Here is a 15,063-nt window from a genome sequence, read left to right as displayed (position 1 = left end):
ACAATAATGAGGTTAAGAGCTTTAATTGAAGTCACTCACACATTTTAAAGCAGTTAGTTATTCATAAACTTTAAACCCAAGAAACTATACCTTTTCATCTCTTTACAAAATACATAGATTTTGTCCTTATTTACAAACTCAAAATGATAATAAACACAGCAAATCAATAGGCCTACTCTATGATAACATTTTAGATGTTCCACAGACCATGTAATGTTAAATGCATGCAAACATTTAACTGACAGAAAACTCAATGAATACCAAAATTTAGGATTTGGGTTTATGTACAGTTTACAGTCAGCAAGTTGAGATTAGTGTTGTATCAGTTTAAGGAAACAGGACATGTTATTAAACTGCTCTATAATGTGATTCCATATGTCATGGGATTCCCTTTAGTAAGCGACTGATGTACATGGTTGATTGCCATGATTAACATGAACTTTTCAGTGTGTTCATTGGCACAATAATGATGTGTATAACACCAATAATCCTTGTTCTTTGTTTTATCTTCCTGTGTTTTTTGGAAACAGTTAGTAGGTGATGCCAGGATATCATCTGAATCTGATAAATATGAAAAACAGTAGTTTGTGCAGACACAAGTTGTTCTAAATAAATGTAATATTTTGTCATCATTACCTTTAGCAACTGTATCTTAAATGGAAAGCACGAGTCAAACACACACACACAGGAGTTGGATAATTATAATCCTGAACTAGATTCTGTCCATTTTGCTAAAGTTTACATATATCAGATGCTGCTGAGTCACTTTAATCAACATGAATGGAAAACAGACTTCAGGAAGACACTGGATAGAAAAACGATCAGCTAAACTGAAATAGCTTTGCCCAAAATGTTCTGAACAGGCCTCGAGCCATTTTTACATAGATGTTTCTTACACTAACACAACGTTTCTAAGCAGTACCCAAAACAAACATCCACAAATGTATTTTTATCTATTGAGGGCATTCATCATGCTCTCAGTTAGGGGCTGTGTTACTGTGATAGTATTTATAATTCGGACAATTACACAGATGAGTTACAATTAGGGAGGTTCAAACTCCAGGTGATACATCTAAAATATAATCAAAAATATTCAGAATTAGTTACGTGTTTCATTTAGATTTGTGTTTTATTTGTTGTTTATTTTAAATTTGTTTGTTTATTGTTGTTTTTTGGCTTGGGAAGCACTTTGTGACTGGTGTAAGGTGCTATATAAATAAATTTGACTACTTAACACTTAAGTGTTTACAGTATCTTTACATTCATTAATACATAATCCTACAACTCAAAATAGTAAACTGGAGAAAAAAATGGACCCAACTAGATTCTTTCAAACAAAAGACATACAAACAAACTTAATCATTTGCACACTTAACGGACATTCTTTTATTAACTTCTCTGCCATCTAAAATAGAGCATCTTAAAAATTAAACAGGGTTAAGTATGAGCCCCCTCCCTAATTAATAGTGCAGATATGATTCGGGGGCAAGTTTTTCAGTTTCAGTGTAGAGAAATCTGATGACAAATATGGACTCACTAGTGTGTGTGTGTGTGTGTGTGTGTGTGTGTGTGTGTGGTGAGGGTGAGTGTGTGTGTGTGTGTGTGGTGAGGGTGTGTGTGTGTGTGTGTGTGTGTGTGCGTGCGTGTGTGTCTGTGCGTTTGAGCAAGTTGCCCTCAGGTCCTGAAGAGCACAGCAGCGGTCACAGCTGTTAGAGCCACAGCGACCGCCGGCCCCCAGATCATCCACGGTTTCTGAAACAAATGGTGACACAGAAATGGAAACATGAGCACCACCAAATGAAGCTGCCCATCCAAGGATCACCAAAGCTTTGACAGAGGGAACTAGTCATTAAGACCAATGCAGCGCACAGAGAATGTGAGTTAAAAAACAGCTCTTTCAGATAAAGATAAGCCCATTCAAGCCCACTTAGAGGAACAGTTGTTAAGCATTAGCCATCCAGACAAGACAAACAGATGTCAGATGTTGGAACTGTATGATTAGAGAGGTTAGGTTGCTGATGCTTCAATTTCTGTTTTTTCCCCAAAGGAAAGCATTCTGGGGAATTAGGAAAGCCTGATTATGTCATGCAATGATCTAAAAAACACTGATGGGAATGAAAGATGTAGGCTGACTTGACAGGAATAATGTGTACCTTACTACCACAATGCGCCGAAGCACCAATACAGCAAAGCCAGGATAAGGCCGATGACTATGGCTTGAACAGGCAGCAATAGGGAAGTCTACAGAAGGGAAGGGATATTATAGTAATCAACTGCAATGGGACATACTTTAGTTGGGCGTAGCTTTATTAATAGACCTCCTAAGTCAGTAGTCTGTGTTTGTCACTGGTGTTTATACAAATCTCTAAGTCACACATAGCAACAGTACAATAAGGAGGATGAGTAAAGGGGAGCAGGTGTGCTTGAAATTAAAAAAGCAATATTGTGAATCATACAAAAGATTCACTCTTGTGCCTAGAGATATTTCACAAAATATAAAAAAAATATGTTTAATGTTCTTATTGTTGCAAAATCTGAAGCAAAGCTCATGCTACCAAACCAAAAACAACTGTTTGCTTCTTAATAATAGCCATCGTGCTGTTTTTAACCTCATTACAGATGATAATCTATACACTTTCTGCACTTCGTTAAATATGAGTGTAAGAGTGTAAGCTAGATCAGAACTTACCTTTGTCCCTTTCTCCTGTAATTCCTTCATGTTGGCTTTGCACTCCTCAAGTTCATCTGTGAGTGATTGCTTTTCCTGCTCAGTCTTCTCATACTTTTCCTTCAGATCAGACAGCTCCGTCTTAGCCTCCTCATACTGCGTTTCAAGCAAATTAGAATTTTTAATTTAATGTATTCAAAAGTCAAATTACTTTCACTTAAATGTATTTTCAGTGGACACTCAGCAGCCACTTTATTGTTGTATTATTATTAGTGTGTACACTGCTTCTTCCTCAGTCAGTCATATGGTATCAACCCAGTCATTCAACTGACTGTTGAATGATTGGGTTTGAGTATCTCCGAAACTGCTGAGCATGGTGCGAAACCATCCAGTGAGCAGCAGATCTGTGAGCAGAAATACCTTATTAATGAGAGAAGAGACCGGTCAGACTGGTTCAAGCTGTCAGGAAGGTGATAGTAACTCTAATAATTACATGTTAACACAGCTATGCAAATGACCTTCTGTCAATGCACACCGTGTCAGAGCTTGAACAGGATGGGCCACAGAAGCAGGAAGCTCCACTCCTGTCAGCTAATAACAGGAAACTGATGCTACAGGAGGAACAGGTTCACCAAAACTGGCCAGTAGAAGATTGGAAAATGTCGCCTAGCCTGACAGTTCTCGATTTCTGCTGTGACATGCACATTGCAGAGTCAGATAACAGCATGGATACATTCTGCCTTGTGTCAACGGTTGAGGCTGCTGGTGATGGTGTGGGAAATACTTATCAGACCTCTTAACACCAACTGAGCATTATTTAAATGCCTACCACTATAATTGCTGACCACGTGCATCCCTTTAATTCTACCCATCTTTGAGTGTCTACTTCCAGCAGGATAACATGTCATGTCACAAATCACACGTCAACTCAAGCCGTTTCCACAAACATCACAATGAGTCCAGTGTACTCCAGTGGCCTCCACAATCACCAGATCTCGGTCCAACAGAGCCTCTTTGAGATGTGGTGGAACGGGAGATTTGAAGCATTATTGTACAGCCATCAAATCTGCAGGAACTGAAAGATGCTATCATGTGAACATGTAGCAGAATCTCTGAGGAATGTTTCAAGCACCCTGTTGAATTCATGCCATGAAGTATTAGAAAGGTGTTCCTAATAAAGTGGCCAGAGTGTTAATTTGGCTGATAATGGAGCACACTGGGACAAAAGGTTGCTGATCTGGTTACTGTTGAAAGTAATAGGACAGGGTTTCAACGGGACGACACAGGCTTAACCAGTCTTTCTCTGCACAGCAGGTCACTTCTGAATTTCTAGATACTTAGCCAGTCAAAATGATGGAAGTGTATCCTCAATAAAGGCACTTTCAGTCAGTAACTGAAAGGACAACACCACTTTGGGATGAATGACTTGTGGTTAATGATGACTTCATCTCTGCTTTCAGCTATTCAATACTGCCCCTCTTGTGTGAGAGTCACCGTGGTGGATGATCCCCATCCAACTAAATCTGTCAGAGAGCACACAGTGGTATGCCAGCAAATTGAGCAAGGTAGACAATTCAAATTTTATAACTGTGTTTTAAGAAAAAAGGAGGGAAATCTGGGAGATTCATTTCAATGCAGTGGTTTGTACCTAACAGCAATCAAATGAAAATCAACGTGGTGTATGGATTTGGGGCCTGTATTTTTAGCACAAGATAGAAAAATCAGTCCTAACTGGCCCAAATTCTCACTGTTACATACTTTGTTTCACCATTAGGCACATGAGAGAGAGCATTATGTCAAAAGGTAGGGACAACATCTTTTCCTCCAGGTGTTTTTTCCTCTCAGTCTCCGACGGCTACAACAAGTAAAGAGACTTTGGATCTCATGACTACAGAGAGGTGCTGTCTGTTGGACAGCCCTGTCATTCAATGACACAAATATTCCAAATCTGATCTGAAGATTAAACATTATCATCACAATTGAAGTGATTGGAAGATAGACCACATTATAAAATCATGTTTACAGGAATAAAAACTAAAGAAATATAATAATAGATACCCAGTGAAAAAGTTGCCATTGATTTGAAAAAAATTGTTTCACAAGAGATTATTTAGTCCTCCTAACCGGCATCAGAGTTAAAGCCTTTCATCAACTTTCTTAACTCAGTAAAGTGACCAACTTGTTCTACATCCAATACCATGTAAATCCAACAATATCCCCACCATTGTTTATTGTCGAAACAATTAACATAATAGAACTATAAATAACACTATTTGGGGACTTTGAATTGGATTTGTTAGTGTCATGCATGTATAAAACAATGTCTACAAGCAAAGAAGAGGATGAACCCTAAATGGAGAAATATCATAGCATCAAAACATATTGTATATGCATATTTGCTCATTGATGTGGCCAAATGGTCCATGTATACAGATGCACCTGGACCAAACAAATGGATCAACAGCAACAGCAAGTTTTGAAACAAAACTGTGTAAATAATGTACAGCTAAACAGAGCAGAATGCTGCGTTGATTTAACATAATTTAAAAAGGCAGATTAAATGTAATGTGTGTGTCATTTGCAAAAAATGCATTTACTGCAGGCTAATTTTACCTGTATTAAAATACCGTATCAGCTTTTATTTTTTTATGTGTTGAATCCACACAAACGCTACAAAAAAGGATTCAATAATTTCATTTTATGGTTCTGTGTGTAATAAAACTGAATTTGTTTGTTTTTAAAGGGGACCATCTACCCCTTGTCTTAATTTGGCCAGTGTAGACAGTGTGTTGTAGGATTGAAAAATGTGACTGAAAGGCACGCTGTAGATTTCAGGTAACTGTTATGACTCCCTCTGAGATGCTTGTCAATAACAGTATGGTCCCAGCGCGCCTAGATTGATGTCTTTTCAGTTTTGAGAGCATACCTCTCTTTGCAGGGCCTTGCTGCGGCTGTCCGCCTCATCTAGTTGGTTTTGCAGCTTGGTGCTATCCTGCTGCTGCTGGAGCTGCAGGGCCACCAGCTTCTTCTCCAACTCCTGCTGGGATCTCTCTAGGGCTTTAAGGCTATTGCTCAGCTCAGCATTCTGGGCACGCGAGCTACCAGAAACAAGACAACACTGAATTCAATAGGTGGAGGATCACAAGGACAGAAATGTGTTTTGTACTGTACAGCAGGCAAAAAGGCAAATGAGATAACCAACAACCAAGGTGGGGGTGAAGCTGAGCTGAGCTCATGGTAATGTTACAGAGCACTGACCTGACAAGGTCCTTCTCCAGCTGCTGCTGTTTCTGCAGCATTCCCTCTTTCTCAGAGCACACTTTCTGGTGAGTCTTGAGGAGGTCTTCCTTCTCAGCCCTGAAGGAAGCACACTCACTTTGCAGACTGATCATTTCTTTCTGATGCTTATTCACCATGTCCTGTTTTTCAGATCGCAGTACAGAACACTCTTTCTGAAGGCCATTACACTCCACCTGCATGGACTGCAGTTCATTGGCTGTGAAGAAAAAAAAAACGTTTTATGTAATGGTGTATTCCCTCAGCAGATGGTGTTTTAATTGGCTTACATACAAAGTGACAATTCATAGCACAGCTTAGCATCTGAGTATGCAAGTTTGTAGTTTAAAACTGTTCTATACTATAACAAAACTCTCACATTCACAGAAAGTGAAGCAACTGCACAATCAGATTAGGTTGTTTTTTGAGTTGTTTAATACTAATAAAGCTGTCCAGCTAAAACATTTTTTTTTTCTGGGCAAATTTTTCCTTTCATTAGTATTAATTAAATGCAACTATGATTACTACATATATTGTATCCGATATACACAGTATCCTTTTTCCAAGATATCATCATCATTATTTTGTATCATTATGTCTATTTGCACTATGTAGTACCTTGTATTTCTGCAGTTTTCTGCCACTGCTTGCTCTGCTGCTGAAGGTCACGCTGTAAGTTGTCAATCTCACGCTCATATTTGTTGGCAGTCTGACGCCATTTATCCAGATCCTTTGAGACGGTTGCCAGGTTAGTCTGGACAGCATTGACGTCACGGTCCCGCTCAGCAGCAGCTGCCTCTAGGGTACGTTTCAGTGACTTCACCTCATCTCGTGAACTTTGTAACTCATCGCGTGAACTGGAGTTATCCATCTGCTCTCTGAGAATGCCCATTTCATCTTGGAGCTGCCGCAGCTGGCCTATGTTTAGATGAGTGGTACATTTAGATGGCAAAAACACAAACCTCTCCAACCCATAAGAGAACACAGGTGGCTCCAAACAATACAGAAATACCTTGAAGAAGTTTTATCTGTTTTGCAGATTCATCAGCTTGTTGTTTATTTTCTTTTCTCTCTTCCTCCAGGACACCTGCAAAATATGATCATAAATAAATAATTTATTTCATGCATGCGTGGAGAGAAAGGTGTTTATTTAACATCAAATATGTATAAAACATAATTTGTTACCTTGAAGCTCCATGCATTTGTGTTTCTCTGTATTCGCTAGCTCCTGGGCTACCTGAAGTTCAACGTTCAAACGCTGGATGATTTTTTCCGAGTCACCAGTGGACCCCATGTTTGACTTGGTGATGTCACCTGAGAATGAAATATAGAATAACATTATTATCCACAGTAAAAGATCTATTATTAACACGAGAGTATCTAGCTCTAAGGGTAGAATTTCTTATTTTCGTGCAAAGTCATTGAGGTGTGTGCAGACTCAGAGATACAGGAAAGTAGAGCCGAAGCCATTCAGGCACATCCAGAGTTAATGATGGCAATTCAATACCATAAAAATAGAAGGATAACTCAAACTCCTGCCCATTCATTCAGCTTGAGTCCCAACTATTTAACCAGGGCCGACATACTAAATGATTTCCCAAGATATTTAAATGGGCCTATTACATAAACTAATTGCTCATCCAGAAATAGACACAACTGCATTATCTGCATTTTCTATCCAAGCTTTCATTCCAAATTGTCCACCACCCCAGCGCGATACAAGTCTTTGGCACGTCTACACCGCTTGTTGTTAACAGTAAGTTACAGTAAACAATACACAAAGGGAATGGACTGGCCAAGGTAGTCAAGGTTCTGTTGTGTTTTCCAGAGGTGGAAACAAGCTCCACAAATACTTGTGCTTTGCAATACCCAGTGAATATCTTGATCCCCTAATCTACCGTGCCTAGGAAAAGAGATGACCTCATCTCAGACCGAGCATTTGGCTGAGGCGAAAACAAGAGTCAGAACAGGTCAAGCATGTGCACCATAAATGGAAATATCAGAGGACTACCACGAAATGCTGCGTTTGTCAGGAAAACTGGGATTTCATTGTGTCTGGGCCACATGGCTGCATAAACATACTGTATAATCACACACACACACACACACACACACACACACACACACACACACACACACACACACACACACACACACACACACACACACACACACACACACACACACACACACACACACACACACACACACACACACACACACACACACACACACACACACACACACACACACACACTATTAGCAGTGCTACAAGGTGGCACAGATAAATGTCCCTAAAATGAAAAGACTGTAAAGCGCCTACCGGAGGCTGGTGGCACCCTCTGGCTCAAGCACATGACCACCCTGCTGTGTGCCAGACAAAGGACGGGCAGGCAGTGTTGAGTCCAGTATGTGCATATGTGGTTGTGTGTGTTCCTTCATGCATGCATATGAATGAGTGAGAACGAGAATGTGAGTGGGCTCCCACTACATGTTCTAGGTCCAGTTTGTGTGATAGACGACGAGCATGAGGGAAGGAGATAATTCTGGATGAGGGCGTCTGACGTGTTATCTTTAGTAACATTAGTCATTACAGCCATTATGTCTTAGTGTCACAGAATGACACCTGACAAACTAATAATGGGTTTAGCCTGTACGTGCGTAAAATCACCCCTCAGACTGGTTGGGTTATTGAGCATCACACTGCCTCAAGTGACGACAGATAGAAGAAAAAAAAAGTAGGGAGAAAGTCTTTTTTTAACTCGAGTGCTGAAGGCTATAGCCATGATGGTCCATCTTCCCTGCTGTCGGTTTCCTTCCCAAATGAATGTGACAGCATTCTTTAACCGAATCAGAGGGTGAACACTGCTCGCACTGAATGTCTCGACGAGTCTCTTTAAAAGTGCTGATAAAACTGCTGGGGTATTAACTGACAGCAACAAAATGTGAAACTGAGAAATATCATTTTGCAGTGACTGAGATACTGATGTCGTGAGGACACTGTTTGCTTTGTGCTGCCTATATATTGTGCAGTGCAGCATTACTAATTCATTTCATCGTGAAAAATTGATTCACTCACCAATAATCCTGCACATTTTGTCTGAGTCATGACATCCCTGTTGATTTTTATGTCGTCTGTATTGCACTATGATTGCATTATCCAGTGCAACCTATTTTAATCAGTCACTCTGAATGTCAGCGCCAACACAGACTGGTCAGCTGATGTGCTCTCTGTGCATAGAGACTCCATCTTCTAATAAGCTGTTGACACTAGAGACATCAACCTCTAAAACAAGGCCATCTACAGCACTCTGAGCTCTAAAGCCAACTAAACTGCCCTCATAGGTCCAGATGCTCATTTTAAGAGTGACTCATGCTTTTTTCCCCCCCTCCTCTCTTCACAATGTCAGTAAGTAAGATATGCAGTGTCTGGTCAGAGCTATTTGAGGAGCAAAACAATGCCAAGTCATTCATCTCCATACTGTCTGTCCATGTTTAGAGAAATAAAAAATACAACTGGGTTACCTTTAATCAGTGAAACGTTATTCAGGGGATCACTCAGCTCTTTCTCATCCATTGCTTATCTGTAAAAGAAAGCATAATCGCATATCAATTAGGACAGATAAAAAGATAGTTATATACACATAGTACAAAATAAAGGATGGATGATGAGGGGAAAAAAATCCTGACTCAGATGTATGGCTTTGCTGCTGTTGTTGTGGTTAAGCATGTGAGTCATCTTTAAAAAGGTAAACACAAAAATGCTTGTTCATCTATGAACGGATAACAATTTAGGAAGAGGCTGCGCAGAGGCTGAGAAATCTCCTTTAAGGACTACGTCACAGAACAATAACAACAATAATAAATAATAATAATAATAATAATAATAATGAAAGGTTAATAATAATTAACCTTAACAGGAAATATTACCTTAGGTGGTCCAGGAGCTACAGTACTCTATGTGCTGTGGCTACAGCAGTCCCTGACATGAAGGAACACTTTTCCAACTATCTGATTTTTTCACATGCGAAATGGAACAGTCCAAGCAGCGAAGGGGGGGAGGACACACAGGGCATTACAAACACCGTGCACCAGATCTCTCTGTTACTGCTGCACTGAAGCAGATGAAGACAAATAACCAGCCAAAGTAAATGAAACTAATACCTCGAGTGTCGTTAAAATCCTAAACTACAGGTAAATCAGATTCATGTCCTCTAAAACGTGACCCCCCTACTCTGTGTCTGAAATCCTGAGCCCCTCCACACTAGGTCATGTATCCGAGTAGGGCATCTCGGAAGCTGCAGCTGCATACTGACACAGAGAGGTTTTGTTCAGGGAGCGGAGCTGCTCCCCGGCCAGTTGGTACTGATGTAAAAATGTACAGGATGACACAGAACAGGGACTGTGTGCCATGTATGTGCATGACACACACCTCCTCTCTTGTTGTGCCCTGTAGAAAACTCTTTTGTCACTTTAAATTCAAACATTACTGGCCTTTAGGGTTAGGGTAGTCTGTAGATAAATATGTCATCCTGAAGGGTGAAGTTTTATTGTAAATATTACAGGGATAAATTATATGTATTGTTTAATATTGTATATTAATTAGTATTGTTTAAATAACAGCCTCCCCAACATGCTATGAAATGATTGTGAGGCTGCAGTGAAAATCAAGATAATGACAGACAACAGTGGGCTAAATTTTTCTGTTTAAGTACCTTTCTCCAATATGTAAGCAAAAAATGTGTTCCTCAGGTCACAAGCTTTCATAAGTTCGTATCACATCAAAAATTCTTTGAATAATGTATGAGGTCCACACACAGGCACATGTAGGTTGTGATGCAGGTTTTAAAAGGGGACATGTTTTAGAAGAGGATATCCACTTTATTGGATTTAAGATTTTCCAATTCAACTAACTTTTGGAGTGCCTTGGTGGTCCAGTGGTTACCGCACATGCCACATAATGGCAGCACCCCTGGTTAAATTCCAGCAAGGGACCTTTGCTGCATGCAGTTTTTCAATTCACACATTTATTTAAAAGGACAGTTTCACCATTTTTCAAGTCTGTCTTAACACAATAGTTGGGTGCCCATAAGAACGTTGAAACTGATCTTGCTTGCTGTAATCATTCCTCCTGTTCATACTGACCATTAAAAGATCCCTTCTTAAAGATGGAGTGCAGGACTTTTGTCTCCCCCTTCTGGCACTGAGAGTAATTACAAAAACGCTGTCAACGTGCTTACGTAGCATACTCTGTCGCTACTGTTGCTGTAAAATGGTCGATAAATTGTTTTGAGCCTCACACAATCTTTTATATTGTAAATTACACTATTTGTTTTCATTTTGCAAGTATGTTTGAGAAGCACTTTATAAATGTGTGTTTTATAAAAAAAGTGCTATATAAATAAAGCTTTACTTATTGACTTAAAACCCCCACTTAATTACTTGTTTCACTATCAGGGTTTAATCCATTCAGTCCATTTGGAATTCTGGAAGAGCACATAATTAAATTGTTTTATCCTCATTCAAGTTAGCAGAGAGCTAATTGGAAGTTAGCCAGTTAGGTCAGCGGAAGTCTGCACTGATATGGCCAGCATGGGAATGTGAACCCCGACACCAGATTAAAAACTCTGGTATACTGTGAAGTATAGAGATTTATCTGGTGCTAATAGGCTGAATCAGCATTATGTGACCTCATTTAGGAAAGGGCTTAAATGTAGTGGACTTATGCATGTAACTGTGTCCAAGACTCAACCATTTGGCTGATTATTTTAGGTTTTCCTGAAGATCATTATTCCTCCTACTACCACCATACATAATACTATCATGCTTGACGGTAGGTTATTCTGATGACAGAACTTTTTTTTCTCTCCATGTGATCAGCAGCAAACTTCAGTCGAGCCTTAAGGTGTCACCTCAGGAGCAAATGTTTCCTTCTTGCACTGCGGCCTCTCAGCACATGACAATATAAAACATGCTTCACTGTGGACATTGACACTTGTGTTCCACCAGCTTCTAATTCATCAGACCTGCTGGTATGGTGGATCTTGGCTGACTCTTGACCATCCTGACCAATTTTCTCTCAGTAGCAGGTGATAGCTTGCATTTTCTTCATGTTCCTGGCAGGGACATGACTGTGCCATGCACCACACACTTACAAACAATTGTTTGCACAGTAACTGTTTTGAAATGGTTCCAAGTTACTTTCCTGACATGTTCAAGTCAATGATTTGCTTTTTTAGATCTGCGCTGAGCTGCTTAGATTTTTCCATTGTAGCGTTTGTAGCTGAGTCTGACGAGTGTGTCATACAAGCTGTATTTAAATGGGTTAAGAGAAGTCACCAGCTAGCTGTAGTCAACCATAATCACTCACAGGAAGTTAAAAGGTCATGCCACAAAGCAAATTTGATTGACGCAACTTTCCTCATAACCAAAATTGAATTGCTTTTCTCATATTTACACAAGATTTAATATAAATTTATAAAACTAATATACATGAATGCTATTTGTGACCAAGACAGACATCCTTTCCATCACATAGTTGTAGAAATCATTGCAAACTCAAGGCTGCCATGATATTTACAAGAGTATGTAAACTTTTGACCACAACTGTGTAAGTGATGTGGGGCAGAATCCGCAGTTCTCATTTTGTGCAAACACTGATTCAAATGTTTATGTAAAGCTTATATTAGGTTTCAACCGTGTGAATTAGTCAAATAGTGTGAACATCTTCACCAAACTCAACAGGGAAACACAAAGAGGGGTTAATGTACTAAGAAGACTTCAATTTTGGAAAAATATCCACTTGGCTTAACTAAATTGGATGGATGACCCTTCATATTAGCCTTCGAATACATTTTTGCACAGAATGACTGTAGATTTTGTCATTTATCACTTACATGGAAAGTGCATTAGGAAGGATCTTTTAACAGCCAGTACAAACAGGAAGAGTAATTACAGCAAGAAAAAACATGTTGAAGTGTTCATATATCAATCCTTCTAGTTTAAAAAATGCCAAATATTCAATGGTTTGAGCTTCTTGTTAATATAAAGATATTAAACTGAATATTTTGGGGATTTTAACTGTTGATTAAAATACAACAAGCGATTTGAATGTTACCTTGGATTGTTTTAAATAATAAAGGCATTTTACAGACAACAGTGAAGAAAATAGTTGGAAGATTAACTGATAAAGAAAGGAATCTTTAATTGCAGCCCTTAATACTAATGCTACAGGCTCAATGATCAAAGTGTAAACAGCTCTTGTGTCTATTGGTTTTCCAGAGCAGTGTATACTTAATGCAGGTAATGCTTCACAAAAAATGCTGCAACCTATTCATTTCATTAACTGTGCAAGAAAAGGGATAATCAATTGAAGGATGTTGCCATGGCTATTTAAGACTACAAGACCATAAAGAGAATCACACTGGGAAATATAAGATCCAATAAACTGAGTATAACGTGACCAGGGACAGATTTTAATGACTTGTGTATTTTGCTTTGTGACCAGATTCCAACCTGAGACCTTGACCTTAACGGGGTAAGTTAGTCATGAGTAAAAGTTTTATGATATACAGTTGCAAATCATTGACATATCTTCAGTTATCAGTCAATTATCAACCATCTAAACTAACTCCTCTGTTTCGATGTACAAAACCTAGCTAAACTTTAGATGTCATTTTACTGTAAAGAACACAAAATAGCCTATCTTCAGTTAAGTGGATTAAGATTTTTTTTAAAACAGCACATAAATTCAAAGGTTTTTGTCCTATATGCTTTCACAATTAATAGCCCCCTGAGCTCATAATCCATTGAAATGTTTTTTATTGGTATTCCAAGTCTAGCTATAAAATCTGCTTTATGGCATTGTGTCTTAAATGATGATATGGATATCCTCTCACAAGGCTTGGCTAGTTGTTCAGTACACACGACTGGCAGTAGAAGTACTGGTAGTAGAAGTCAGGTGACAAAATTAACATTGAAACAGGCTTTTCTTGGTATAATTATTCCTCCTGTTCATACTAGCCAATAGAAGATCCCTTCATAATACACTTTGAATGAAAGTGATGGGTGCCAAGCCTCTTTCTGTGCAAAGATGTATTAAAAGTGAGTCAAACAGACATTGTTCAATATTAATGTTTTTAGAGCCAAAGTCCCTGTTTTTGTTACTATACTTCCACCGTATACTTCCCTCAACAGGGAAACACAGAGGGGAATTTAATGCTAAAAAGACTGTAAATGTGGCAGATATTCAGTTGATGTGAGTAACACAGACTGCTGAAGCCTCATATAAGCTTAGGATTAACTTTTAAATGCATGTTTGCAGCAAACAGCGAAATGTACAAAACAATGTCTGGACACACTGTGAACTTTCCACAGCCATTATGAACAGGGGGAATGATTACAGTCTTTCAGTGTTCATATGGTCACCTGATTGTTTCTTGGATAGTACATTTTGTGATGGGTATCCCCTGGAAAGAGAGTTAGAGTTTACCTCCTAAAAAATTAGGTAAAGCAAGCTGTATTCAACTGACATTAATGACTTGAGACTTTGATGCATACAGCTGCACATTAAACTAACCTCATATCTACAGTGTATCATCTTAAATTAAACAAACCTTAGATTCTAATCAGAGTGGTGCTTTTCATGTAACCCAACTTTGGCCTAATAAATTGTCCCGGTTTGGTTTGAATGATTATAAAGCAAGCTATAAATTATCACCCAATTCTGTTAGACCTTTTTAGCCAACTTCATTCCAACTTATTACCACAGATTTTACATATATTTTTGGGAAATAATGGTCAATAGGCCTCATGAAATTATACCTCATTTTTGAGTTAACGCCTGTTGACAACAGGAGGGTTAAGGGAAAAAGTTCATTTAAGTTACTGAACATAAGCTGATACTTGTTGAATGACTTATATTTCAATATTAAAGTTTACTTAATAGTGAGTTAGGAGTTAAATGTGACTTTAAAAAGCATTGAAACTACCGTGACTTACCTGCAAACATCTCCAACATATGGCTCACGTTAATTAGTTAGGCCAGTTCATTTAATTAGATGACGTATTTGCGCGCGCGTGCGTGCGTGCGCATGCGTGTGTCACTTTTAGCCTTATCG

General features: G+C 38.9%; 1 protein-coding gene across 1 annotated transcript; it reads right to left on the bottom strand.

The window, feature by feature from the left end:
* Positions 1-2,157: 2,157 nt before the first annotated feature.
* On the bottom strand, positions 2,158-15,061 carry slmapb (sarcolemma associated protein b). Its single transcript, XM_062427070.1, has 9 exons — positions 14,945-15,061; positions 9,470-9,528; positions 7,130-7,258; positions 6,957-7,031; positions 6,563-6,862; positions 5,927-6,164; positions 5,595-5,766; positions 2,690-2,824; positions 2,158-2,241 (listed from the first exon to the last, which is right to left on the bottom strand). The coding sequence occupies exons 2-9, from the start codon at positions 9,519-9,521 to the stop codon at positions 2,158-2,160; spliced, it is 1,185 nt and encodes a 394-aa protein (XP_062283054.1). The 5' UTR covers positions 9,522-9,528; positions 14,945-15,061.
* Between the last annotated feature and the right edge of the window lie 2 nt (positions 15,062-15,063).

The sequence above is a fragment of the Scomber scombrus genome, chromosome 10, assembly GCF_963691925.1.
Source record: "Scomber scombrus chromosome 10, fScoSco1.1, whole genome shotgun sequence".
In the NCBI taxonomy this organism is placed as follows: Eukaryota; Metazoa; Chordata; class Actinopteri; order Scombriformes; family Scombridae; genus Scomber; species Scomber scombrus.
The sequence above is the reverse complement of the archived record's forward strand: the minus strand, read 5'-3'. Positions and strand labels throughout refer to the sequence as shown.